General features: G+C 42.2%; 1 protein-coding gene across 6 annotated transcripts in view; it reads right to left on the reverse strand.

Annotated features, from left to right (window-relative positions):
* Positions 1–27,700, reverse strand: part of KIF16B (kinesin family member 16B) — a 298,817-nt gene that overhangs the window by 64,445 nt on the left and 206,672 nt on the right. For 4 of the 6 annotated variants that reach the window (XM_032419796.1, XM_032419797.1, XM_032419795.1 and 1 more), the window contains one exon: positions 20,217–20,339. In XM_032419796.1, coding sequence (XP_032275687.1) covers positions 20,217–20,339 — 123 coding nt within the window. Of the gene's footprint in view, positions 1–16,319; positions 16,741–20,216; positions 20,340–27,700 lie in introns of those variants that run through there. The other 2 variants (XR_004301248.1, XM_032419798.1) reach the window with 2 other exon arrangements.

Genomic DNA, 27,700 nt, shown 5'->3' on the forward strand with positions numbered 1-27,700 from the left:
ACACACACACACACACACACACAATGGAATATTATGCAGCCATCAAAAGGAATGAGATCTTGCCATTTGCAACAATGTGGATGGAACTGGAGGGTGTTATGCTGAGCGAAATAAGTCAATCAGAGAAAGATATGTATCATATGATCTCACTGATACGAGGAATTCTTAATCTCAGGAAACAAACGGAGGGTTGCTGGAATGGTGAGGGGTGGGAGGGATGGGGTGCTGGGTGATAGACATTGGGGAGCGTATGTGCTGTGGTGAGCGCTGTGAATTGTGCAAGACTGTTGAATCACAGATCTGTACCTCTGAAACAAATAATACCTTATATGTTAAAAAAAAAAAAAAAGAAGAAGAAGATAGCAGGAGGGGAAAATGAAGGAGGGGAAGTCATAGGGGGAGATGAACCATGAGAGACGATGGACTCTGAAAAACAAACTGAGGGTTCTAGAGGGGAGGGGAGTGGGAGAATGGGTTAGCCTGGTGATGGGTATTAAAGAGGACACGTTCTGCATGGAGCACTGGGTGTTATACACAGATAATGAATCATGGAACACTACATCAAAAACTAATGATGTAATGTATGGTGATTAACATAACATAATAATAAAAAAAAATTTTATCTTAAAGACCCAAATTCTAAATTTTTAACCCACTGCCTGCCCACGCCAGGGCATTTGCATGGGCCTTGTCCCCATATGGGAAATCTTATCCTGCACATTACAGCAATGCCCTTCTCAAGCACTGTAATTCAGCCTGATTTTCCCACATGGGGATCAGTAGGAGAGGAGAAGCAGTAGTGGGGAGAATACCCACATGGGTAGTTTCAGGAGGAGTGAGTCTTGAGTCTCAGCCAGTCTTGGGTTCACTCATTTCCCAAAGTGGCAAGTGAGATGATTTTAGGTCATATAAGGATACACTTTTTTTTTTTTTTAAGAATTTTCAGCATTCTGGTTCTGTATTCATTATTTATAATGAATTTTTTAATTGTGTCAGGTTTCTTCTTATGAGTTCCCTCAAAAAAGATAGTTCTATGAGGAAAAAAAAGTAAGTCATTTTACCAAAAATATCATTAAATGAAAATAGTACAGTAGCTCAGCAGCTGTAAATTTTGAAAGCTGGTATGCAAGTCACTCAAGCTTGGAAAACACTGCTCCTGGCAGCTAAGCTGCGTGTGTGTGTGGGGGGGGGTTTCTCTCGGTTCTCTTCTCTTCAACAGACCCCACAAAGGCACCGTGACGGAGGCCACCATGGGTGTGAGTTGTGTGAGGGCTTCCTTAGGTCGAGAATGCAGCAATATACCACTTTGGCTGGACACAAACCAGGTGTAAAAGGGAAAACAGGAAGGGCCATGACACTGCCTACTTGCCAAGAGAGCCCAGAAAGTTCATGGAGCCACACTCGTGACCTGGGAGCAGTAAAATGCTGGATGCTCACAGGCGAGACCTTGCTGTGGGACTCTGAATTCCATAGAAAGTCACCAAAGACGCCTAGGACTCTCATCCATCAGATTCTCCTGTGCTCCCTGGCTCTCTTTAACTCCTAGTCAATTATCAGCAAAATACTCCAGATCCTTAGCCTCTTCTGGGAACATCCCCATCATCTTTACTCTAACTGAAGGCTGGCTCTCCCCTGAGGATCCACTGCCCCGGCAGCCCTCTCAAGTAGGGACTGTTTTCTCCCCCCACTCTTCCTCCCATCGTGCTGGGATGTAGGTAGAGATTGTTGTTCTCTGCCCAACTTTCAAACCACTGCTCCTCTCTCCATTCTAAAATCCCTCCTCTGTGAAGCTCATGCCTTCAGACCCTACACTCCACCCACCTTTCTTACAGTTTTCAACTCACCTTAGTCACTTCCCAATTCCTTGAAGGTCTTAGGTTCTGCTCAATGTCACCTGCTCCAACACTTTGGAACTCCTGCCATGAATCTTGGTCATTCCAGTAATACCCAGATGATCCCTCCAACACCCTGACCTGCTCCTTGACCTTCGCCCTGGTTCCTTCCTCACTCAACTTAGAAACCATGGGCAATCATGACAACCATTCCTTTGCATTCAACCTCAAATCTCTTTGTCCTGCTCTTGAAATTCCCTGAACCAATAACTAAACCATAACCTTGGAGAAATCCAACTGTCTACTTACTCTGGGCTTGCACCTGCCTAGCAGAATGTGAAAGAAAAACACACCACGAAGTGGACCGACTGGTCTCATTTGAAAGTCACAATCCCCACTTTCAGGTCAGCCCGGATGCCTCCCACCAGTCATATCCCATTTTCCAATCCTATCCACTCTTCTCTTAGATAGCAGTTTTGTAAATAGTTTACCTCACCTTTCTCCTCAAGCTTTTATCACTTTTCTCCCTGTCCTCAGCTGATAACCTTAATTCCTATTTCATTGAGAAAATGAAAGAAATCAAAAGAACATTTCCCCAGGTACCCTTAATCAAGTCTCTTCATTGCCACCATCTACCCTGTACCTCCTGTTTTTCCCTGTTACCAGGCATGACATATGGATCAGTGCTCCTGTTAAAGTCAAGCCCTCTCCTTATACACTGCATTCCATCTTGCCTTCTGAAGGATACTGCAAGACGTAGTTTTCTCTTCTCTCTCCTGCACCAACACATTCTCATTCTGTATCATTCTGCACTAGATTATTCCCATCAGCACCCAAACAAGCTATTATTTCTCTCATCTTAAATTCCCACCTTGGCCTCATTGTCCTTTCTAATTACCATTCCATTTCTATCCTTCCCATCATCACAAAACTCCTTAAAAGAGTTTATTCTTGGTATTTCAATTTCTTTCTTCCCATTGTCCCTTGAATCCCCTTCAATCCACTCAGCATTCCACTCAAACTACTCCTACCAGCGTCATCAACAACCCCCATACTGCTAATGCACTGGTTAATTCTTGGTCTTGATCTTACTCCATCTATCGGCAGGATTTGATGTCCCGACAGCTCCTCCTTGTAACTTCTTTTTCATTTGGCTTCTAGGTTGCTACACCCTTACCTCAGTTTTCTCTGCTGAGATTTCTCTTCATCTCCCTGACCTCTAAACATCAAAGTATCCCAGGGCTTAGTCCTTGAACATATTTTATTTTCTACCTGCACTCACTCCTTTAATGATCTCATCCCATCTCAAAGCTTACATTTATATGCTGATGATTCCCTAGATGCTCATATCTGTCCCCCGAACCCAGACTCGTATATCCTACTGTGCCTACTTGGATGTCTAATTGCATCTCAGACTTAACATGGCTAAACTTACCAAACTTAATCTCCCAAACTCCCTCCCCTTCCTACCTCCCCATCTCAGTAAATGACAATGCCACTCTCCTACCTGTTCAATCCAAAAACACTGGCATCATCCTTGATGTTCCTCTTTCTCTCCTCTTTTCCTCTTCAAACGTGCTACATCATAAGTACGGCCTCAAGGACTTTTCACGAGATTTTTCCTCTTTCTGGAATATTCTTTTCACATGACTAGCTCCCTCACTTCCTTTAGGTCTAGGCTCAAAATCACCTTCTCACTGATACTTTCTCTGGATATACCATCTAAAATGGCACCCCCTTACCCATCTCCACACTACTTGCTCCTCTCTTCTAATTTACTGTTCTACTAGGCACTTCCTACTACCTAACATGGTATCCTGTTTTCCGTTTGCCTTCTCCACTGGAATATCAGCTCCAGGAGAGGTGGGATTTTTAGCTGGTTTTCACTGCACCTTAGAAGAGTACTTGGCACGTCACAGGCATCCTAAATGAAGAGATGGAAGAGGGAGCCCCAAGATGGACTTATCTTACAAATGCTTAGGCTCTCAGTGACAATGAGCCAGCAACACCTTTTTTCATCTCTCTGGGTAGAAGAGATGGCCTCAAGTAAAATTAGGATAAAGATACAAGGTAAGTGGACACTTAGCTTGTAAGGCTTTGGCCTGCAGTCTTTCCCACCTTGTTTTCTCAGCTCATTCACGTCAGATCACTATTTAAAATCTCTAATTAATGAAATGGCTATTCCAAATCTACCTCATAATTTGGGGTTTCATTCCTCTTTCCACAGTGGCCCGAGAATAGTACCTTTATAAGGGATACCAATTTCTCTAACAACATGCATACACTAAATACTGGGGAGATCGTGACCTGGCTAAGTGATTTCCTGGGCAGGAGAATCAAGGGCATTGGGCACAAGCCAACAAGTCAGCAAGGAGAGGACATAGTCCCTGAGGGAGCCCCCAGAAAAGTATCCAATGCACTTCCTTCTGCTTTCTTGGTATCAGTCCCCAGTGCTTTCAGTGGCATGTGGGATGCTAAAACATGGTGGCATGCAGAGCTGAGAGGGGCCAGAGAAAGATGGCCCAATGTACAGAGGACTATCACAAGCTTTATAGAGGTACTCCTTTGAATTGGGCTTAATAAGGTCAGTATAGGTGTAAGAGGGATCTCTATCTTCACTGTGTTATGCTGGTGACTCCAAGAGTCCCACTATTAATGAAAAGGAAGGGAACTTTCTGGAACCATTAACACTGTGTATATAATTTCTTCAAAATGCTAAACAATGAAGATCACTACTGGCACGTTCTGGGTAATGATTTATTTTGTTGCCGTGTATCTTACTTAATATGTCAATAAACTCAAATTAACAAACCCACATTACAGATCTGAATGACTTCTACCCTCAGTGTTTCAGTCTATAGTCTAAACCACTAAAAGTGTGATGCCTGACCAGCAGCACCAGGAACTTGTTAGAAATGCAAAGTCTGAGGTTTCACCCACACTTACTTAATCAGAAGCTCTCGGGTGTATAAGCAGCCTTGCTGTAAATCGCTGCAGTACTGCTGCTCCAAAATCAAGTCTGGTGTCCTAGTAGCCTCCCGCCCGCCCACCCTCAAGCCAAGGCCCTCAGCGTGGCATTCAGGGCCTTTTCCAGGCTGGCCCAACGCCACCTTTCTAACGTCAGCTCCCAGTGGATCAGAAATCTCATACTTCAGACAACTTCACCCAGAAATACGGCATATTCATTGGTCTTTTGCAGAATCTTTTGAACGGCCTCCTCAGTTATATACCCTATTCTGTGACTAGAGAGCTGCCTCCCGGATGGCATCTAAACCACAATTCCTCCCTTGGCAGCTTTCTCACAGTTCTCTCCTGGAAAAATCATTCCCTCCTCCATGATTCCTTAGCATGTAGCTCATGGTTTAACCAGAGCACATATCACAGGATATCAGTTATATCATTAAAGTTATATTAATTAACCTACAGAACTGATTTTAGTTACATAAGTGCCTCTCCACCCTACAAAATTTTAAGCCTTCTGAGGGAATGAGCATTTGGCAGTAATTGGGGTAGAGGTGGAAGAACTCTAACTGTAGAAATAAACATTCATTGAGCTACTGCTATGTGTTAGGTGCCACATTAGATGTTGGCAGTTTGCTGAAAGGTGTACTTAAGATTATTTTTCTTTTCCAATTCAGGTAAGAGTTCCAGGCTTGGCCTAGATCTGTCAAAATGGCAAACAGGGCCTGCTGCCATCCTGGCTCCACATACCCTTTTCTAGTGGTGTCTTTGAGGTTCATCTGAATCACATTATTTGAATTGGTCACACAGTACGATGATCTGTTTTTTTAACTGCATTGAGAATATGGTGCCTTCTCAATATATCTGTAACACAAGTTTACAGTGACACAGAGAGATTTCTAAATTCTTCACCCTTGAGATCTTTACCTGACTCCAGGTTAAGTATAAGGACTGCAACGGCTCAGGCTTCCTATTTTATATATAAAACATTTAAATCTCCCCTTGTCTGCCAATATGCAAACAGGATGAGGACAAGGATGATGAAGCATAAAGGCCAGTCATGATCACTGCAGAAACGGGGGGGTGGGGTGTGAGGGCAAGGCAACCACATGTGTCATCTCTCCACAGGAAAACATGGAGTCAAAGTCAAGTCCCTTCTCTATAATGGAGACACCATCACCCGTGGAGGTGGGAAAAGGCACATGTGAAGTTTGGAAAACCTACATAGAAAGGGGAAATATATATCAAAGTCTTATTTTTGCCCCAAATTAAAATTGGGCATGGGATGAGGTGTTGATGCAGACAGAAGGGACAGAAGATCACTACACTAAATAAATCAGGTCAAAATATTCGATTATTTTCTTCAATGTTGAGAAAGCAGGGCATCGTTACTGCATATCTTTGAGCAGCAAATTCATTACTTCTCTGTCACTGGATGGCTCTGCTGATACAAATCCATCTTTTCTGGGCCATAAAATGATCAAGTGCAACTTAAACACCATAAACATGTCCATGAGATGAACTGCATTTACTTATAAACAATTCTCTATTGAGTGCTTTCCACAAATTTATGTTATATACATATTTTGCTGGTTTGAGAATTGTCGATTTTAAGATCTGTCATCAGTATATATTCCCTTGTGTATATCTATCTGTGTAAGGAGAATCTACAATTTTTCACCCAAAGAAAAATACTCTAACTGGCTTCCTTGTAAATAGTTACTATTAGAGTTCTCTCAAACAACATTTATTTTCTAACAACATTTCGAGGAGCTGCCTAAAGTATATAAAAATTCCTTCTATTTAGTAAGTTGAATGCCAACCTAATATACACTACAAGTTTTTACACTAAAACTTTATACTAAAGTTTAATCAGATTTGTGCAAAATATGGTCTTCCGCAGCCACAGAACTGTGAACAGGTCTGAGGGAACATGAAATATATTATAAATATTGGAATTTGTATGGTAGCAAGTATTAATATATCAGACTTAATTAAAAGCTCAGAGAACTGTTACAAATGGAACTAAACTGGAAAGAGGCCAATACCTCACTAACCACAGCCTGCCATCATCCTCTAAGTCCTTGCTCCGGTCTGCCTCTAAGATGGCCAAATCCTTAAAGGGTTTCTGATGGGCATGCTCACACTACATTTGTGGAGTCCACTGTCTATTTTCACTGGGACTGCCCATAACCTCTTCTGGTCTCTTAGCTCACCTCTTCCCTTCTGCTCACTCCGTCACAGGCCCAGGCTGGACTCCAGGTCAGTCTTCTCAGCCCTGGAGGCCCGACCCCTCACTTCCCTAGCTCCCTAGGCCTTCTAGTGGGGCCACACTAGAATAATCCCCCAAATCAGGCAGTCTGTGGTGTCAACTTTCTCTCCAGTGTGCTGCCCCCCAAAGAAAGCAGAATGTATGAAATTTATGCTATTTTGACTCAACAGAGTTACTCCTACTTGGAAATCCTTCCAAATTACATTCTTGGCAATGAGTACTTCAAAACATTCTAGATTTTCAATCCTCACGGACAATGATTATGTTTTACTGAGATGATTAGGGTCACCCAAGACCAACTGCCCGAGCACCTTTCAGCCCTTCTCAAAATGACACTGTTGCTACATTCACTCTCCTCTTCCCCATCCCCCCCCAGACCTCTTCATCTTCACTTCATTGTCCCCACTCACCTCTACTTAAAGGAGAGTCCCTCCCCAAGGTTGGCCTCCAACTGTCCTGCTTCCTCTTACCCACAGAACATTTGTCTCTGTCTGCCCTCAGGCCTTTGTCATGGACATCCACCCATCTTCCTCAGGTAAACAAAGATGTTATCTCCCTGACTGCTCCTTCATGACTCCCCTTTGCTCTGCATTGTTCTAGTTTTTGTATGTTTCTCTCCCCTCCACTTAGTGGACCCAAGAGTACATGAACTATTTATTCATCTTTCCTATCCTTCAATATCTTGATACTTCCAGCATGGTCTTTAAAAAAACAACAGGTACCAAATGAGTATTTGTTAAATAATAAATGGACGCATAATGGAGACAGTGGAGCCCAGAGTCTCTTTTCAATAAACACTTTTCTGTTGCACTAATTCCCTTTCTATGCTGAAATGTGGGCAGTGGAATGACCTGCATTTTAGGCCTTTTCTGACTTACCTATAGCTGTTTAAAGTTTTTAGAAAGTAAGCATTAGAGGAGATAATGGGAGAGGGTAAAGAATTATAAAACAAAGAAAGAGAAAATGTTGTTTATCAAATTCCTTTGGAGAGAGAATCTGCTGATGTAGAAGAAATACCATGATGACAGGTTTGGGGTAAGAAACGAGGTACGGGGAGTAGATGTGAGACTCCCCAAAAACATATCAAGAAACAAAAGGTGGTCTCTAAGTTGCCTTTGGGGGGGTGGGTCCTAGGAACATAAGAGTGTTTGTTTCTGAATGTCAAGGTCCTTTGGGTATGTAAACTTGGGAGAGAGGCCTAAAAAGTAGGCTGAAGTGGAATCTTTCCACTTAGCAAGGGGGCAGCAGCTGGAGCTCCCAAAGGATATCTTGGAGGCAGGAGGGAAGGCCGGTGCTTTTGGGAGAACATAATTAGCTAACAGGGTATCTTCAGTTACTTGTTCTGAGATGTGCAACGCACCTCCTTCCTTGGTTTCCTTAGGGAAATTTCAGGCAAGTTTATATACCTTTCTTTCTGAGAAACCCAAAGGAGTGCTGAGCTCTACAGCCAAATGGACACAAAGGAAAAGACACCATGTCAGCAACCACCTAGGCAGCCAATAGCTGCCATGGGAATCATGCCCACAAACTGCGTCATGAGATCTGGAAGTGAGCAGGCATCCCCCTCCATGGCAGTGGCCCCAGGAACCAGCAGCCTATGAACTCTGGAAATTCTGTCTCCAAGGCACCTGAGTGAAGAAATTGGGCCCCAGCAGGAGGAGCATGGTCTTAAAGCCAGTGCACTGGGCAAGGAGAGAGGAATCTATAATCCAATCCTAGGTCTGCCCTGACTGTTGGTGACACAGACGGGAGGTGTATGGAGTTTGGAGCATTTTAAAGACTCCTAAAAGTAGGAGACCCACGCAGATATAAGATTACTCAGCCCAGTTATCCAAGAAACTCCCCAGATATCCTTCTGCATAGATGTAGCACCAACAAGTACAGGAAGTGCCTCAGAGCCCTTGGCTTCTAGACCTGGGTTGAACATGGCGTGCCATGCAGAAAGGAGCTGACTAGTGAGCTACACCACATCTACATAACTATGAAGGGATGCAAAATCAAACAGCGCTTTCTAGCTGACCCAAGTCTCAGCCTTTTGAAATAACTAGAAATTACCACTTCTATATGCTTCAATTTCAGCACCTTCAAAATCGGGATAATACCGTTTATTTTAGTGTACTTTATCTAGCAGTTTGAAGGTAAATTTGAAAGAATGTAAAAAGACTCTAAGATTCTGATAAGATGGATGCCTTTGAAATCCAAGATCATTACTAATAAGTACTTTTCCCTTCCCTTAACACCTCTGTAAAACCAGTGAGGAATAGTGAAAATTACCCTACTTTAAAATTGTGTGAAATTGCGAGAATGAGAGCCTAACCAATTTTCCTTCAAATTACCAAGATATTCAGAGGCAAAGCCCAGAATGCAAACTCTCTACCAGGCATCACTGGAGAATGGAATAATGAAAAACTCTGGATTAAGACAGACTTGGATCCTAACTTTAGCCCATTGCCTAATTAGCTGTGTGACTTTGGTTCTATTTTGCAACTCTTCCAGCTTCAGTTTCTTCACCTGTGAAATGGGCTCGTGATACTAACCTACAGATGAAGGAAAAGCATGTGAAACAACCAGCAGGGTGTCGGGGTGCCCAGTAAATGGTAACTCCTGGAACTGTGATCCTGTTCCTAAAGAAAGCCTTTTCTTATGCACGACTGAAAGGCAAGGGGTATCCTCAGGCAGCAATTGCAAAGAGGGGAACTCAAACCATTTTGTGACCTATTTTAAAACCAATTCATTTCAGGAAGAGATGTAAAACCCCCAAAATTCTGAAGTTAAGGAAGACAAAATATTAATATAGTCTTATAAGGAAAAAACATATTTGAAATGAAAATTCAAGGCCTGGCCACACATGATGACCGCTTTCCTTTGGTGCTTGTGAGTCAACTCATTTCTTCTTTGCTGTTTCTCATATATGCAGCCTTTACCTTGTGAAGAGAAACACAACTGCTCAAGTGAAAGTGACAGAAAAGATTAGTTGCTTTGTGTGAAAACAGGGGAAGGGAAAAGTGTTTTTTCTTAAATTTTTCAGTGAAAGACAATGTTCTCACAGAGATGGAGGGGTGCTTAAAAAAACAGGATAAAATATGATTCTTCGAGTCCCAATGTTATTTCTTTCACTTGTTATTTATGTTTGAAAATAATACACAAACTGAATATTGGGATCTAGATGGACCACAGCTTATGCAACACTCCATTTGTCTCAGCTATACTAATACACACGCAGGGAGATAATCTATCAAGTTACTAATAAGCAGAGATTCAGATGCCAACACACAAATCCTTCTGAACATTTATATTCTATCAAGTTGGGAGTATTTCTAAAAGATGTATGTGTGCATAGTTTATCTAATAGACTGGAATGGCTCTTATTTCTGTCCTGCCAAATAAAGAGAAATTTCTCTGACTGTAAATGTGACTGCTTCAACTCTCAAACTGCAAATTTTCTGGGCATTTCCTTTTCACGCTCCCTGGCAGGTCTATCCACCATCAAATTCTCCAGGTTTGTCAAAGCCTTAGTAATAGCCCCAATTTACAAAGTGCCTGCAACTTGGCCAGAATTCGAGATAGAAAATCAAAATACAAACAAAAACAAGAGATTTTGAAAACAGGCAAGGATGTGGAAATGGCCACCATGTTTAGACCAACACTAAAATATGGCCTCGACTTCTAAAAAGTGCAGAAAGTAGTGAAATGTAGAATGCACATTAAAATGAATAAGCAAGGGCACCAGTATGGCTCAGAGTTCTCAGATCTGACATGGGCATTTGGTACGTGGTTCACCCTACTAGCTGTGTGGCCTTGAGCAAGTCATTCATAATTTCCCAATTCATTAAATGCAAATAATACCCCCATTTTGGTATCGTTTCCACATTTCTGGAAATGTCTGGCAAAGAACCCGGGCTGAAGAAGGTACTTGATGGATGACGGTGTCCTCCCTTGAAGAGAGGTTGCAAACTCAACTGGCCTACAGGGCTCAGTGAGAAACGAAACTCCAAGAGGCTCCACGAGTGTCAGGATGTAGGACAAAAGGGAGCGTAGCGGGCGTCTACGTGTTGTTTGAGCACCTTCAATTCTGCTACAGAGGATGGACGAAGCTCATCAGAAGGACTAGGCACTACCAGTAAGTAAGCTAGCAGTTTATGGGATATAAGTAAACCTCAGAGAATGTGTCAGAACAGACAGCCAGTACTCAAGCAGCTTGCGAGACACAAACGAATTCATAAGATACGCCAAATAAGGGCCTATAACCTATAGGGCATGTCAGAGAAAGGTAGAATAGATAAATATGAGGGAACAGATAAGAACATTACCTAGAGAAAGAAAGTCTTAGGTCATGATCATGCCTGCTCGGGGCCAACAGCTAATTCAGTCCCGCATGGAAGACCATTGGTGACCTGCTCCTATGCTGGGTCCACGTGTGCTCTACCTAAGAAGTGCAGGTGACAACCAGGGCTGTCCAGCAGGCCACCGGCCAGGTATGCTGCCATGGAGCAAGTGTGCACTGCCTCTGGGTGCCCTGTGTTTACTGAGGCCCCTTGCTCACAACTGTAGTCCTGACAAGCAGAGCAGGAGAGGCTGTGGTGACAGAGAGAGACAGAGCAGGTGAACATGGTGTGATCCTGGGGTGAGAGAGTACACACCGCCGCCCTGCCGGTCCCACGCTCCATGCGCCCACCTGCCCCTCATCCTCCTGCATCTGTGTGTGCGTGTTTAAACTGACTTAATAAACTGGGTGATCAGAGACTTCATTTGGTCTGTGAGCCTTTTTGTGCAGTGGGGACTTGGTGTGGACCGTTCCCTCAGGTGATCTCCTCTGACTGGGAGCCATGAAGACTGTGGCATGGCAGAGGGCACAGGAACTGTCCCAAGAGGAGCTACTGTTCAGCCCCAAGCTGGGCTGCCCTTTGGGACAGCGGTCTAGGGTTCTCACATTTTCTGATGTTTTACAGAAACTCGGGAAATTAGGATTTCCGTGTCAGATCTCCCAAGTTCAAAATGTTGACAACTCGTTGAACATTTTGAAATTCTGTTCAGGCAAAATAAAGCTCATCCTCCATGGCCGCTGCCGGTTTGCTTCTGCTGCCTTCGTACTGCTGCACAACTCTGTCCGGCCCTGGCGCCGAGGGCCCTGTCATGTGGCCCTTGGGTTGTAAAAGCAAGATGCCCGCTGCCGTGTCTCACCTTCTGGGGCTCCCTGCTTATGGAGGCCCGGCAGACCTGAGGGCCCTCGCACTAAGTGTCTCCTCAACTCCAGGACAGCGATGACTGAACCCAGAAGGGGGGTCACGTACCTAAGTTCACGTGACAAAAGAAAATGGACTACTGAGCGGGGCGCTCAGGCGTTACTCAAAGCTGGCTACAAGCCTGTGCTAGACAGCTTCCTCAAGGCTACACCACCCTGCTCTCAGGCCTCCCTTGTTTCCTCTGCCTCTCCTCTCCTTCTCAGGCCACTGACCACGAGTCAGAACAAAATGAGGCACATCTGGGGGCAAGAGTTGGTGACTGTTCCTGTGGTACCTTTGACCAAAATCAGACGACTGAAATGAGGAACGGTTTTGTTTTGGACGTTGTGTGTTCGAGGTAAAGTGTGTACTCCTGTGCTCCTTTGGTCTACAAGTGGACCAAAATGATTCTGCACAGAAGGGCCTATCTCCTGCCACCACTTGAAGAAAGGCAGGGGCCTGTCTTTTCCTGAACAGCCTGTGGGGGAGGAGGTATGACTAGGGCACCAGAGGGCTCCTTATAAGAGAAGACTCCAGAACATGTGCTTCCTGAGCAAGGGGCTGGAGTGCCCAGGTGCCCAGAATAATGTCCAGGGGGTGGACAGTGGGCAGAGGGCTACCCCTCTGTGCAGAACAAAACTGAACTCCTCTGTGGGTGCTGGAGACCGTCAGAGCCGGGACGTGTGCGTGCTGGCGTGCGGGAGGGTGGAGTGGGGACGTCGGGAGGGAGGCAGGAGTCACTGGCTTTCTTGCACGCAGACACAGTCCAGGAGCTTGATTTGCCCGTCCTTGCCCTGGACGACGAGAGAGGCAGCCACGTCATGAGGAACCCAGTGGGTGGGATGGCTGATCAATGACTGAATCCACAGGCACAGTCAGAGCATGGGGAGCCTGTAGGGGGCTGTGTCACAGCACATGGTCACATATTCCCAAAGCTCTACCCAGGCTCTGACCAGTGAGAGCAGCTGGTGGTGGACTTGTGTGGGTCATATTGTTGAGTTATATCTCCTGGGTGATCATTACCAGTCAGGGCCTGTGGGAGGGCCGGGGACCCAGTGATAAGGGCCCAAGGGCTTACGTCTCCAGAGAAGACCAGCTATAAACATGACAGTGACTGGAAGAAAACCATGTGACTGTGGGCTGTGACACCTGCTCCGAAGGGAGGAAACTGGGTGACAGGACAGAGGATGGGTGGGGGGAGGAGCTACCACAGAAGTCACCACTCTAGGAAGGAGACAGGAAGACCATCTCCTGGTAAGATCACCTACAGTTTTTACAGAAATAAAACTTCTCAGGAAAGAAAATATTTAAAAAATACACCAGTGTTGGCTTCTTTCTTTATACTAAAATATTAATATGTAAGTTAAAGGGCAGAGAATTGAAAACAATGCTGGAAACATCAGCTTATTTCTAGAACATAGGAGTATGCCAGCCTCCGTTGGACTTAACCACAGACTTCCCAGGCCGGTGTTTTGTATCCTGCTAAAATGTAATTTAAAAATTAAATTCTCTCCACTCTGGTCCTGGCTAACTGAAAATGGCAACTATAACGCAGTTGTAATTGATTTCTTGTATCAATCACGGACGAGCATGTGAAGCCGGAGTGTTAGGATGACTGCTGTAGTCCAGTCAGTGGTATAACCTGTGCCGGCTGCGATTCAGGGCCAGCGCGTCTCGTGACAGGTACCTTCGGCCAGCCAGCAGGTGACATTCAGTGATACTGGGCACAGAATGAGAGGAGCCAGACTGGCACACCCTCTGCCCCTCTGCCCGCCTCTGACAGCAGTCGGCAGGACAGACATCTCTTGGAGAGAACATGGACACAGCCCCAGAAGGATGTGTTACTGTGACCTGCTGGAAGGGATCACTGCAAGGACTGGGGGAAATGATGCCCTCACCCCGGGGTTCCCAGGCACGTGTCCTTCAAGGATCAGTAAAATAAGGGGGTGGAAGATGGAGGGAGTGCATCATGGAGATGACAACCTTCTGTATCGTCAAATAAGGACATTAAGACAGACACCATTCCACAAACTTTCATATACCCATACAGCGGGATGCTATTTAGCAATAAAAAGAAACAAATCACTGTTATATTCAACTACGTGGATGAATCTCCAAAGCATCAGGCTACATGGAAGCAGCCAGACACAAAGGAGTAAGTGCTGCCCCGTCCCATTTACACAGCATGCTAGAGCAGACACAACTAATATGTCATTACAGAAAGCAGCTCACAGCTCGCCTAGAGGCTGGGCAGGGGCGCGGACTGTAAAGGGGCACAAGAAACTTTCTGGACTGACTGGAAAGTCTGAAGTCTTGATGGGGGTGCTGGTTACATGGGTGTATACGTGTCAAAACTCCTCAAAGTACACTTAAAATGTGTGCATTTCACTGTATGTAAATACGTTATGCCTTAACAAAGTTGATTGAAAAAATTAAATGTGACCAAAAAACAAAACCCTATATATCTATTCTCATAGTTACTTCATAAAAGAAAGTTGTTTTTAATCCCTGAATAAAGAAGATACAAAAAGACAGCCCTTTTGAATTAAGTATTAAATTTTAGTTTAATGAAAAACACGATTTTTTTCATTCTAAAGCCCAGCGATGGGAAACTCCATGGGACTGACCAGGGATCAGAAGATGAGCATTTGAGAACCACTGTTGTCTCCCTTCCTCCCCCATATCCCACTCCCTGTACCTGATCTCAAATGTACCTTAACCAGGCTCATGACTATTCATTCAGCAATGAACAATACAACTAGAGCTACCCGATTGGGGATGACAGGAAAAAGGCATGACTTAAGTAACTAAGGAATTTTATCTCAGGAAAGGCAGGCAGAAAAGGGCAGGAGGCAGAGGGAACAGGAAGGGTGAAGGAGAAGTGGAGAGAACTCTGGGCAGCTACACCCCTGAGTGCCTCTTCCCAGTCCCCTCTCTGGGGCCTGCAAATTCAGCTCATGAAGACTTGCACCCAGGGGGCCCTGTGTGTTCATGGGTCAGCTTGGCCCCTTAAATGAACTGGCAGCAACCACCAGCAAGTTATACAGTCAACAGGGGTCTTATACCAGGAATCAAGACCCTCCCCTGCTGGTCACAGAGCCTTGCCAGGTGCATTCAGGACCCCAGGAGACCTTTAAGACCATCATGGGGGAAAGGTACAAAAAAGAAATTGATTTTTATTTAAAAAAGAAGCAGCAAAGATTTTTCTGAAGTTTAAAGTGTAATAGTATAAAATATCTATATACATTAACATCAGATTTTCCTTCAAAGAAGGTCTAAAACTAAATAGACTTTTAAAAAATAATACTTTTTACCTTAGCCACCTTAAATCCACTGGTTCACCAAGAAAAGATTTTAGTAGTAGCCAAACTGTTATCATAAGTGTGACTGTATGTTCTAGAAAACATTGCCAATGCATCAGATAGTCAGATAATGGATGGAAAAGTTGTCATACTTAATTGTTTTTAAAGATTTATTCGTTTTTTTTGGGGGGGGAGAGCAAGTGCAGGGGGAGGGAAAGGGAGAGAGAGTCCCAAGCAGACTCCACACTAAACGTGGATCCTGACCTGGGGCTTAATCTCAGGACCCTGAGATCATGACCTGAGCTGAAACCGAGAGTTGGTCGCTTAACCAACTGAGCCACCCAGGTGCCCCCATACTTAATTTTAAAATTCAAGAATGTTGAGGGGGGAATGAACAATCAAAATGAAAAAAAAAATCCAAAATTCTCAAAGACACAACTGTACATCGAAAGTCATTAGGATTCCAAGGGTAAAATCTCACTCAGTCCCTATGCCTTTTAAAAATTTACTTATTTTTTTTATGGGGCATCTGGGTGGCTTAGTCAGTTGAGTATCCAACTCTTGATTTCAACTCAGGACATGATCTCAGGGTTGTGGGATCGAGCCCTGCGTCTGACTCCTTGCTGAGCATGGAGTCTGCTTGTCCCTCTCCCTTCCCCCTCCCTGTTCTTGCTCTCTCTCTCCCTCTCTCAAATAAATAAAATCTTTAAAAAATTTAGTTATTTTTTTTAAAAACAAACACTTACTCAGCACTTAGGAAGCGGCAGACACCATTCTAAGCACTTTATACACCTAAATTCATACACTGCTCACACCAACCCAACCAGGCAGGTGTCTTTGTCCCTATTCTACAGTTAGTCTCTTGTGGACATTAACTGGCAGAGCCTGGAAAGGACATTGGCACACCCCAATAGCTATGTGTTTGCTGGGGCGTGGCCATTTTTGTTTTGTTCAAGAGAGGGACTGTACATTCGGGTCATGTTTGTTTCTAGTACTGAGGCCCTGAGACTTCTGTGACTGAGTATCCCCAGGAGAATGTGAGACGCTCAGCACACCTACCTGTGAATGCGTCTGGTGGCCCATCCTACACAGAGAACTGGGGATTCTCCAGGCAAATGCTCACAGGTCATTCCTGGTGCTGATTACAGCACCTGGGATAAGTACAAAAAGAAAGCAAAACAATGACATGCTTTCAGAACTTGGCTTTGATACCTTCAAAGAAAGCTGAACCCTTTGGTTTGGGATTTTATATATTCTGAGGTGAAAGCAGAGATTCTGAAAGGTCCCACATGATTTTCTGTATTTGGGTTCTCTAACTTGCCTTCACAGTAGCATCTTCACAATTTTGGCCAGATCTGATACGGCCTGAACTATTATTTACTTGCAATTTTTATTTAAATCAACTCAGCTTTTGTTCTAATTCTTTTCTTTTTTTGAGTTCTTGAAGTATAATTGACATACAACAATATATTAGTTTCAGGTGTATAATGTATATTATGAAATGATCACCTCCTAAGTCTTGTGAATCTCCGTCACCACACAGGAATGGTTACATTTTTTTTTTCTTATGATGAGAACTTTTAAGATTTACTCTCTGTGACCCCAAGGGTAAACATTATATGTTTAAAAAAAAAAAAAAAAGAAGATAGTAGGAAGGGACAAATGAAGGGGGGGAATCGGAGGGGGAGATGAACCATGAGAGACTACAGACTCTGAGAAACAAACTGAGGGTTCTAGAGGAGAGGGGCGTGGGGGGATGGGTTAGCCTGGTGATGGGTATTAAGGAGGGCACATTCTGCATGGAGCACTGGGTGTTATGCACAAACAATGAATCATGGAACACTACATCTAAAACTAATGATGTAATGTATGGGGATTAACATAACATAATAAAATTAAAAAGGAAAGGAAGGAAGAAAGAAATAAAGAAAGAAGAAAGAAAGAAAAGGAAAGAAAAGAAAAGAAAGGGAAAGAGATGATAAGGAATTGGCGGGGTGTGCCAGTGGCTCAGCTGGTTAAGTATCTGCCTTCGGCTCAGGTCATGATCTCAGGGTCCTGGGATCAAACCCTACTTCCGGCTCCCTGCTAAGGGGGGAATCTGCTTCTCCTTCTCCCTCTGCCCCTCCTCTCTGCTCCTGTGCACTCTCTCCCTCTTTCTCTCTCTCAAATAAATAAAACTTAAAAAAAAAATTTTTAGTCTCTTAGCAACTTTCAAATAGACAGCATTATTAACTATAATCACAATCTGTACATGACATCCCCAGGACATATTTTATAACTTTTGACCATCTGCACCCATTTTACCTACCCCTACCCCGTCTCTGGCAGTCACCAATCTGTTGTCTGTATCTGTGAGCTTGGTTTGTTTTTCAGGTTCCACATATAAGTGAGATCATACTATAGCAATTAAGTATCCTCTTTATCCATGTCTTATCTTTTATGCATGAAATCAATTTAATAGTTATATTTTATTAACACACTTATCAGTTAAAATAAAATATATCTTGGGACGCCTGGGTGGCTCAGTGAGTTAAGTGGCCAACTCTTGGTTTTGGTTCAGGTCATGATCCCAGGGTCGTGAGATAGAGCCCCATGACAGGCTCTGCACTCAGCAGGGAATCTGCTTGAGATTCTCTCCATTTCCCTCTGCCCCTCCCCGTGCTCTCTTTTTCTCTCAAATAAATCTTTTTAAAAATTAAAAAAAAAAAAAATATTATGCATCAACAAAAATCACTGCATGTCCTCCAGTGCTGTGAGTTCTCGCTTTAGGAGAATTCAAATTCTGAGCTGATAAAAGCCAGTCTTCACCCTCTAATTAAAAATATGGGATTAGGGGTGCCTGGGTGGCTCAGTCGGTTAAGCGACTGCCTTCGGCTCAGGTCATGATCCTGGAGTCCCAGGATTGAGCCCACATCAGGCTCCCCGCTCAGCGGGGAGTCTGCTTCTCCCTCTGACCCTCCCCCCTCTCATGCTCTCTCTCTCTCATTCTCTTTCTCTCAAATAAATAAAATCTTTTTTAAAATATGGGATTAAAACACATACCTTCAGAAATTATTTTGATATATGTGTACATATCAATATAACATGTATGTACAAAGGGAGCTACACACACACACACACACACACACACACACACATACAATTTCAAATGACTGAGAAAAGAAATTGAGCAGGAATTAGGCATTAAGTCAGGGGCAGTGAGAAGTACCGGATCATGGACATGGCATAACATTTGAATAAGAAACCACACAATCTGGCCAGTAAAGTTCAAAACAACACCACCACCACCCAGACATCATGTACTCTCAACAGGAACCTCAAATATATAAATTAATGCCTAGGTTTAAAAAATAAAAAGGAAAACAGTATATAGAAATAAGAATCTAAAAGCTTGATTAATTATAAGATGCATTTGCATTGTTTCTCCTGGAAGACTGGAAAAGACATGCATGCCTAAAGGGAGAGGTTGATCCCAAGCACCCAGTAGCATGGTCGGGGGCCGGGGTTGGGGGTGGGGTGGGGAGGGCTGGCTTCAGGCTCCCTCCACTCTCCCACCCTACAGCAGCTCCACGCTGGTCCGCTTTCTGCAGTGCCCTTCCTCATAAATAATCTGCTGAACAAACGTCTCTGCTGAGAAGAAGTTTGGAAACCACTGGTGTGATCCAATTTCCCCATTCTACCAATGAGAAAACTGAGGCTCGGAGAAGGTAAAGACTCATGGTCACTCAACAAAGTGAAGCAGAATTAGAGCCTGAAGACCTCAGTGTCCAGACTCCCCGTCTGAGGTTCACTTCCAAGAACACCCTCATGCAGCTGCAGACTGTGACCCTAGTGGATGTCATTACATCAACAACCTCAACTATGCTTGAAAATGAAGAAATGTGACTCATCATTAATTCCTTGAGGAGGGAGAGCATCCAGCAATATTTAATGAAGTGTTATGAGTCAATGGAACTAAATTAGGAATCAGATGAAGTCATTATTTCAGAAAGAATGATGTAAGGAAGCAGACACATCTCTTCCTGAAAAGTTGTAAAAATCAAATAATGCCTAAAACAGATTAGGGAAACCTTCCTAAATTAATAATAATAGAAACAACAATAAAAACAGCAGTAGTAATAAAAGCAATAGCTATAACTTATTATTATATACCAGGTACTAGACTCAACACTTTATGTGAGCTGATATCCTTATAACATAAACATTATTATTCCCATTTTTATAGATAAGAAAATTGAGCTTAAGCCCAGGGATAGGGTGACTGACTGTCCTGATTCACCTGGCACCAAATGGTTTCCCAGGGGTGGAGCTTCCAATACCTACAGCAAAAACTCCTGGATAACCTGGAAGGGCTGGTCACCCTACCTGTCGGGTTGGTAAGTGACAAGAACTTTCTTCCATGTCTGCCTGACTCCCCAACCACCACCACCTTCTATGGGATAATTTCTCTCCATGTGCTACAGTCTAGACTTGCACAGACCAGTTTAAAGGAGGGCATGACTAATCTGTTACAAAACAAGATGTTCACATGTAGCTTCATCTCCTTTTATAAAAAAAAAAAAGATAGAGAAAGCCCTGGGAGCCTCGAGCCTCCATTCCTCCAGAAGAGTAAAGAAGGGGCACTTACCTTGACCTCAAACTCGAAGTGCTCGTCCTTCCCTTGCCCACACAGCACATAGCGTGGAATACTAATTTTAATTGGGTCCTTCAGGTCGTCTGGATTTGCTCCCAACGAGCGAGAAACCATCCGCTATCAAAGACACATCAGATAGGGAGAACAAAGAGAAACCGAGATCACTCCTCAGCAAATACCCTGCTTGGGCAGGCAGGAGAAAATGTGTTTCAAGCAGAGAAGAGAACATCAAATTAGTGGAGTTTATTTAGAAAAATGATGGCTTCCTTTGAAAGAGAAATGTTAAGTCTCTCTCATCACAAAAGACCATTTCTTTAGGTATACTATCTCAAGAAATTAGGGCAAAAGCACTTCAAAATGTTGTTTGGCTTTGAAGTTCCTTCCAATTTATAAGAACAAGTGAAAAAAGAGACAGATTACATATCCCAACTTTAAAAAAAAAAATCAATGTAAACCAGATTCCTTTCTGAAAAGTCTTGATCATCTGACAAACTTCTTTTTTCTTCAGAGACTATCAGATTGCTGTACATAAAGCTCCAAAAACTCGAGATTTTATTCAAATTTACTTCATTTTTAACTTCTGGGCATTTCTATAAGCCAGTGTAGTACAGAAAACTCTTTAAACCACAATTAAAATAAATACCAAGTATTTTCTTTAGGCTTCATTTGATTAGTAATCAACCTGGCTCTGACAAATATTTATGGTTTGGATGGTGGGAAGCCAGAGGGGTTTGAGAAGGAATCATTATGAAAAAAATAAATCTTCAAAATGAGTTCTCTTGAGTATTTTTGGGTGGAAATCTCTGAACAATCCTTATCATTTGCACTAACCTGGGGCTTTAGACAACACAAGAAAATATGTTTTTAAAGCAGTAGCAGTAATAATTATAGTTAGCATTTATTAAATACTTACTATATACCAAGAACTGGGCTAAACAGTTTATATGCATCATTTCATTTAATACTCACGATCCCCCATGAGGTATTAACCATTACTGAACCCTATTTATCAGATGAGGGGCCTCAGGCCGAGAGTCAAGATAATATGAAAGAGGCAGGTAGCAGAGCTAGGATTCGAACTCAGGCTAACCTAGTGCTCACCTGTGCACCATGATGCCTGCCAGCCCACCTCCATCGACTGTAACACTGCCATCAGGAAATTTTTAAATAATTTCATCCATCTGAGATAGAGCCAGCTAATGGACATTTCAACATACACAGAATTTAAGAAGATGGAAACTCCATGATTCCACAGTGATTCCATTCCTATTTGACTAAAAAAAGCACTGGGCAAAATGTGGTCCTGGATCCTGAGCCAGGTGTAACGTGGAAGCTCGGATTTCTGGATGACACAGAGGTGTAGAATCTGTCTCAGATTACTGCTTTTGTCTAGAGGACACTGTAAATATTTTGGCCCTGCTTGGAAGTTAACAAAGCCTTTTAGAGCATCTAATTTTTCCCTGCATGGCCAGTCACCCAAAACAAGAACCATTAATTTTATCGAAATGGTACACCTATTTAGCTGTCCCTGATGTCAAAAACCACAGTGGAAATTCTTTAAAAAACAGTTTCTCGATATGTGCACTGCCAAAAGACCTTTCAATTCACTGACAGTATGTTTCCAAATTACTGTAAAGGTGGACATTTCCTGAAACATGGACTATGTTTTATCTATTTGAAGAGTGAGAAGGAAGAGAAATAATCTAGTAGTTTTAATGATTTTCAAAGAGCACATTTACTGTTAAGAAATGTCTCTGACCATAGCTGAGCCATGAAGTTCTTGTTCTGCTGCCTAAGCCCCGAAATCTTCTATGCCATACTTAATAACTATATTTTTAAGTAGGAACAGAATTTCTTCTCCAGATCTGCCACAATCACTTGGGAAATCCACTTGTTGCAGTGTGTGTGAGTTTGAAGCTTGAAGTTGGCAGCGGTGGGAAAACCCCCTCAGCAGAGGGGAATGCTGCTCTCAGGAACTGAAGCAACAACAAGCAACTGATGATACTAGTTGAGAAATAAAGACCCACGCACCCTACCTTAGGAGGAACCTTGCTCTCCCTACTAGTTAGACCCAAAGGCCAATACCACAGCTCATTTGATGAGGAGCTCTCTCTATCCTAAGAGCCTAGAATGAGGAAAAGGAAGAAGGAAGAAAGGTAATCAAATTCACTAGGAACAGTGTATTATCATGTGTATTATGGGTTCTTAAAAAGATGTGGATAATAGCATCAAGTATAAATACTCGGTACTGAAACTCAACCATAATGAGTATCCCTGAAGCAATCACTTGGGATCCCATGGGTATTCACTTCAAAGATTTGGAGAGCAGAAAGAGAAGACCTTTCTTCTCTTTCTCTAAGAGAATCAAATCCTAGCATAAGGACTTGGTCTCAGCCTAACAGTCACCCGCCCACCCTCTCTGCACTTCAGTCTCATGTCTATGGAAATGGGCACAGTATTTAGCAAATCCCATCCATACAGCAGGAACCCAACTGTGCACATGACAGTGTCCTGCCCTGTGGGACTTGGTTTAGAGGCAGACTGACAAGTAAACTTGTAATTCCAGCAGTAATCCTGTGATGGCGGTTTATAGCATCATTATTTACAATAGCCAAGCTATGGAAGCAGGCCAAGTGTCCAACGATTAATGAATGGATAAAGAAGATATGATATATGTACACAATGGAATATTACTCAGCCATAAAAAAGAACAAAATCTTGCCATTTGCAACAACATGGATGGAGCTAGAGAATATTATGCTAAGTGAAATAAGTCAGAGAAAGACAAATATGTTATGATTTCACTCCTATGTGGAATTTAAGAAACAAAACAAATAAGGAAAAGGAAAAAAATGACACAGACAGACAGACAAAGCAAGAAACAGATTCTTAATTATAGACAACAATCTAATGGTTACCAGAGGGGAGGTGGGAGGGGGGATGGATGAACTAAGGTGATGGGGATTAAGGGAGTGCACTTGTCATGATGAGCACCAGGAAATATATGGAACTGTTGAATTACTATATTGTACACCTGAAATAAAAATAATGCTGGATGTTAACTAACTGGAATTAAAATAAAAATTTAAATAAAAAAAGAAAATTGTGATGGGGGCACTGAGTAAGCAAAACTATGAATATACACATGGCTATCTAAATGCCATGACTTTTACTGAGGAAGAACTGCAGCCAAAACTATCCAGGTATATTATTAACTAAGCAATAGTGACTTAATTTTAACTTTCTAAGAGCCTTTTCTTATAGGCACCCTTCGGGTATACAATCAAACATTGGTATCTTTTACTGATCACCCACCATGTGCTATGCACAAGGCTAGATCCTGGGAATACAAAATAAAATAACTTCTACAAAGTCTCTGTAATTTCTAAGACCTTTAGTTTTTTTCAACTGCATCAAATTTTGAAAAAGATTTGGTTTTTCCACTCCAGATGGATTACATTCTAAAGTTAGCCAACTTAGCTTTCTCTTTTTATAAGTCAACATTCTAAGTGGAATAAGACTGAAAGTGATGGTCTGGTTACTACATAGACATTTTAAGACTGGAAAGTTCTCTATTTCTAAGAATTTTATAATTGTGAAATCAATCCCTAGTAAAAGGAAAGTTGCTTAAAGCTCGGGCTCACTGATCCATTAAAGAAAAAAAAACCCTGCCTTTGATAATTTACAAATTTGGGTAAATGTGTAGGAACCCATTCTCTGGGAGGAACTGGATCTTGTAATGTTTATGTCGTTCACCTAAATCTTATAATGCTTATGTCACTCACCTAAATGTTATGTCACTCACCTAAATCAGGTCGTGATCCCAGGACCCTGGGATCAAGCCCCTCACCGGGTTCTCTGCTCAGCAGGAAGCCTGCTTCTCCCTCTGCCTCTCCCCTTGCTCGTGCTCTCTCTCAAATAAATAAATAAAATCTTAAAAAAAAAAAAAAAAAGAGCCACTGCCCCAATCACATGATCAGACAGTGAAGTTTAACTGCATCCTGTGTTGAGAAGATGGATACTTCTTTATCCATTGTTTAATAGCATGTTGGGGCTAGAAATATTGTTACCACCCATAGGCACAGTTTACTTCAATCTCAAAGATTTCAGAGTAACTAAATATTAATGAGTGTAGAGAAATGTACAACTGCAGAAATGATTAACTGAAAAATAAGCTAGGGACCTGAAGACATTTGAGTTTTATCCATGCATAGATGAACAGAGAGACAAATCAAAAGAGTATGTGTTTCCATCAAACCACTGCTGCAGTGTAATTTTTAGGAACTACTTTTTGAAGCCAACTTCACGAAGAATGTAGAATTCTCAGGACACAGTGTGAAAGGTTCCTGACATTCTCCTAAACTACGTTTACGTTGGAGAGGAAGGAGAACTAACATAAATGTCTCCTAAACTTATTTTTTATTTGAATGTAGCTATATTTTGAGTATCTTGAGTTTCATGCTAGACAAGTAAACATGTGCTGTATCATATTATATCCTATTATTTAAGGGAGCTTTTAAATTTCTATGGAACTATTTATTTTGGAATCAGTCACAGTTTCTCCACATGTGGCAAAGAAGATGCTTAGACTTGGAAGGAAAGTTGGTCATACATCATATGAGGAGGTAAAGAAACATGAAAGGCCGGATGCACATCTTACAGCAGATCTGGATAAATATGGAGGACATTTCAAGGAACTTTAAATGACTTGCGGAGTGGATCTATTTAGAAATGAAAGGTCAAGCAAAAGTACATAATGAGTAACTTGGGTTATATTTCTATAAATAAGAAATATCATCTTTTAAAATAAGATACAGAAAAATATTTTTCTGGTAGCTTTTAATGAAATAATGTCTTGTGTCAACAAATATGCTATTTTTCCATTGTTGGGGAAACACTAGAGTTGGATCCTTAGCCAAAAAAAGCAAGCAGAACACAGGCTACATTTTTAATATTCAGATTAGAATCTTCCCTTCCTACTCAGGCTGTCTCCTTCAAAAGGGACAAATTAAGGAAATTAATAGGAAGTGGCATTAACATCCACTTGGATCAATGTCGGCACTGCAGAGGGCACAGAATGGACCAATTCTACAGGGAGTCATCAACATTTCCCCTAAATACTCTAATTATGTACCAGATGGTGGGATTCATTGTATGCTCTGACTAGGACAAGGTCAGACCTAAGAACTGCCGTTTGATCTCTGAGAGCCAATATCCAAGGTTTGCTTCTCAAATACAGGCTGGGTTTTTATCAGCTTTAACGCAATTACCAATTCTCCTTTCTCTGTTCCCAGCATAGCTCATATTTCGATCCCCTCCTTTTTTTCCACCACACAGGCCATACTGATAGTTCTAGTTAGAGCTAGGATATATCAAGGACCTCCTATGCCCCAGCAGTTTGAAAACAAGGGTCTGGGGCAGATGATGAGGATCAGTTCCATGTTTAGGTATGAGCCATGTTATAAGAAGCAGAGAATAAAGATACCTTGTATGAGCAAGTGTAAATTATGAATAAAGTCAAGAGTCAGGACATGTTTATATTCATCTCCAGAAGGTGACACCTGCCTCTGCTGTGAGGGGACCTTGTGCTAATGCCACATCGTCTCTGAAAGCTGAGTACACGGAGCTGAAGTGGAGTTTGCTAAGAGAGGTAGTCACACATACTACAGGCGTCCCCTGACCATGCCTGTCACAACAGCCAGGCATGAAGACACAACACTAACCTGATCTCATTTTAAAGTGAGGTGAGTTAAAAATACTTCCAAGGGGAAACAGAAATAAGGGTTTTCAAATAAAGGAGTATTTCTTTAATTTTGATATAGATCTGTAGGGATAAACTAACCAGAAAATGGCAAACTGTTGGACATAGATATTTGTGGAATATCTTATTTACCCTTAGTGGCCTTAGGGTAAATCCAAAAGGGTTGGCTAACATTTCTAATCCATGATTCTTACCAGAATAGATTATTTCATCCATATAGATCTGAGGTGATCAACATGGTTTCAAAGTTTGGAAAGACTGGGTATCTGATGAATGTTTCAACTTGAAACTATTAAAAATGTTACCATCTTTCTCTAGATCATGAAAGACTGGTCCCTTTAATGGTCATTATCTCTGGATAACTCACCATTAGATGGATGAAATTCTCAAAAGATTCAAGAATGGGTCTAGTATGACTGAATGAGAACAGGGCAAAAATTGCGAAGTGGCTCTTATGCCAAACATAAATATTGACAGCTTAGGATGTTCAGGAGGGAAAACCAGGTTTTCTTCTTTCTAGTTCTACAATGTCACTGATTACCCATGAAAGTATCCCTCATCTCCACTCACTGATTTTTGCGGAGCCCTGGTTTTGGTTCAATCTGTGCTCAGTTCTAAGGCCCAGGAGAAATTAAAGTTGGAAGGAGAGGGAGGATTCTATCAGGTGTCTGTAGAGCATATTATTTAAGCTTCAGTTAGAGGAGCAATGTTGAGCATACATGGTTATCTGCACCATATTCATGCTAGGACTGTATCCAAGCTTTTCTTCTATAGGAGCTAAAAATGCAAAGAACAAAAAGGAGACATAGGTTCATACAAGAGAACAATGGAATTGCAAAGAAACTTGCATGGGAATTTTTTTGGGGAAAAAAAAACAACTCATAAAAAGAGAAATAATCTTTAATGTCTAGAAATTCCAAAAAAGAACTCACAAGTAAGAAAAGAATCAACTTCATAATACTTCCAAATATTCATCCCTAGCATAGTCATTCCTATGAGAAAAATAAATCAATAAAAAAATTTACCCAGACAATGTCAAGAATAACTGACCAGGGAGTGACTTTGGCATTGTGGAAATAATGTATGTTCTGAAGTAAGAAGGTCTGAGTTTGATTCCAATTCCCAATCAAGTTATCCTTTCTGAGTTAAATTCCTAAATTTGAAGTGGAGATTGACGACAATTCCTCCATCCCAAGACAATCACTGTGGGGCTCAAAAGGAGCAATACATGGGAAAGAACTTGGTACACTGTGAACCACAATATAAAGGGTGGTTGGGATTATTATCACTGTAATCCACTGCATCTTCAGCAACCAAAGATTTCAACCAGATATTAAAAGGCAGGAGAAGTGATTTACAATAGACTCTCCTTCCTTCTTATTAACTGAATCATTCAGTTCCATTGGACGCTATAAAAAATTACAAGGGTGCAACCCTAACAAGAGATTGGATGGTGGTAGTTTGGAGGCCATGTTGTGTAAGAAACAGCAGAGGAACTGAAGGGTGTTGAAGGTAGAAAAGGAAAATCAGAGGAGGCGAGAGAGATAATGGTCTTCCCTGAAAGACGGTTAGGTTATAACACAGACTGTGGAACAGACATGTTCTATTCTGTTACAGAAGAATGTGAAGGATGGATGAACCCTGCAGATGGAGATCACAGTAACGAAGATTATGGAAAGAATGCTCTAACAATAAGAGCAGTCCCCAGTGAAGAACT

This window comes from Phoca vitulina, unplaced genomic scaffold (genome assembly GCF_004348235.1).
Source record: "Phoca vitulina isolate PV1807 unplaced genomic scaffold, GSC_HSeal_1.0 scaffold22, whole genome shotgun sequence".
In the NCBI taxonomy this organism is placed as follows: domain Eukaryota; kingdom Metazoa; phylum Chordata; class Mammalia; order Carnivora; family Phocidae; genus Phoca; species Phoca vitulina.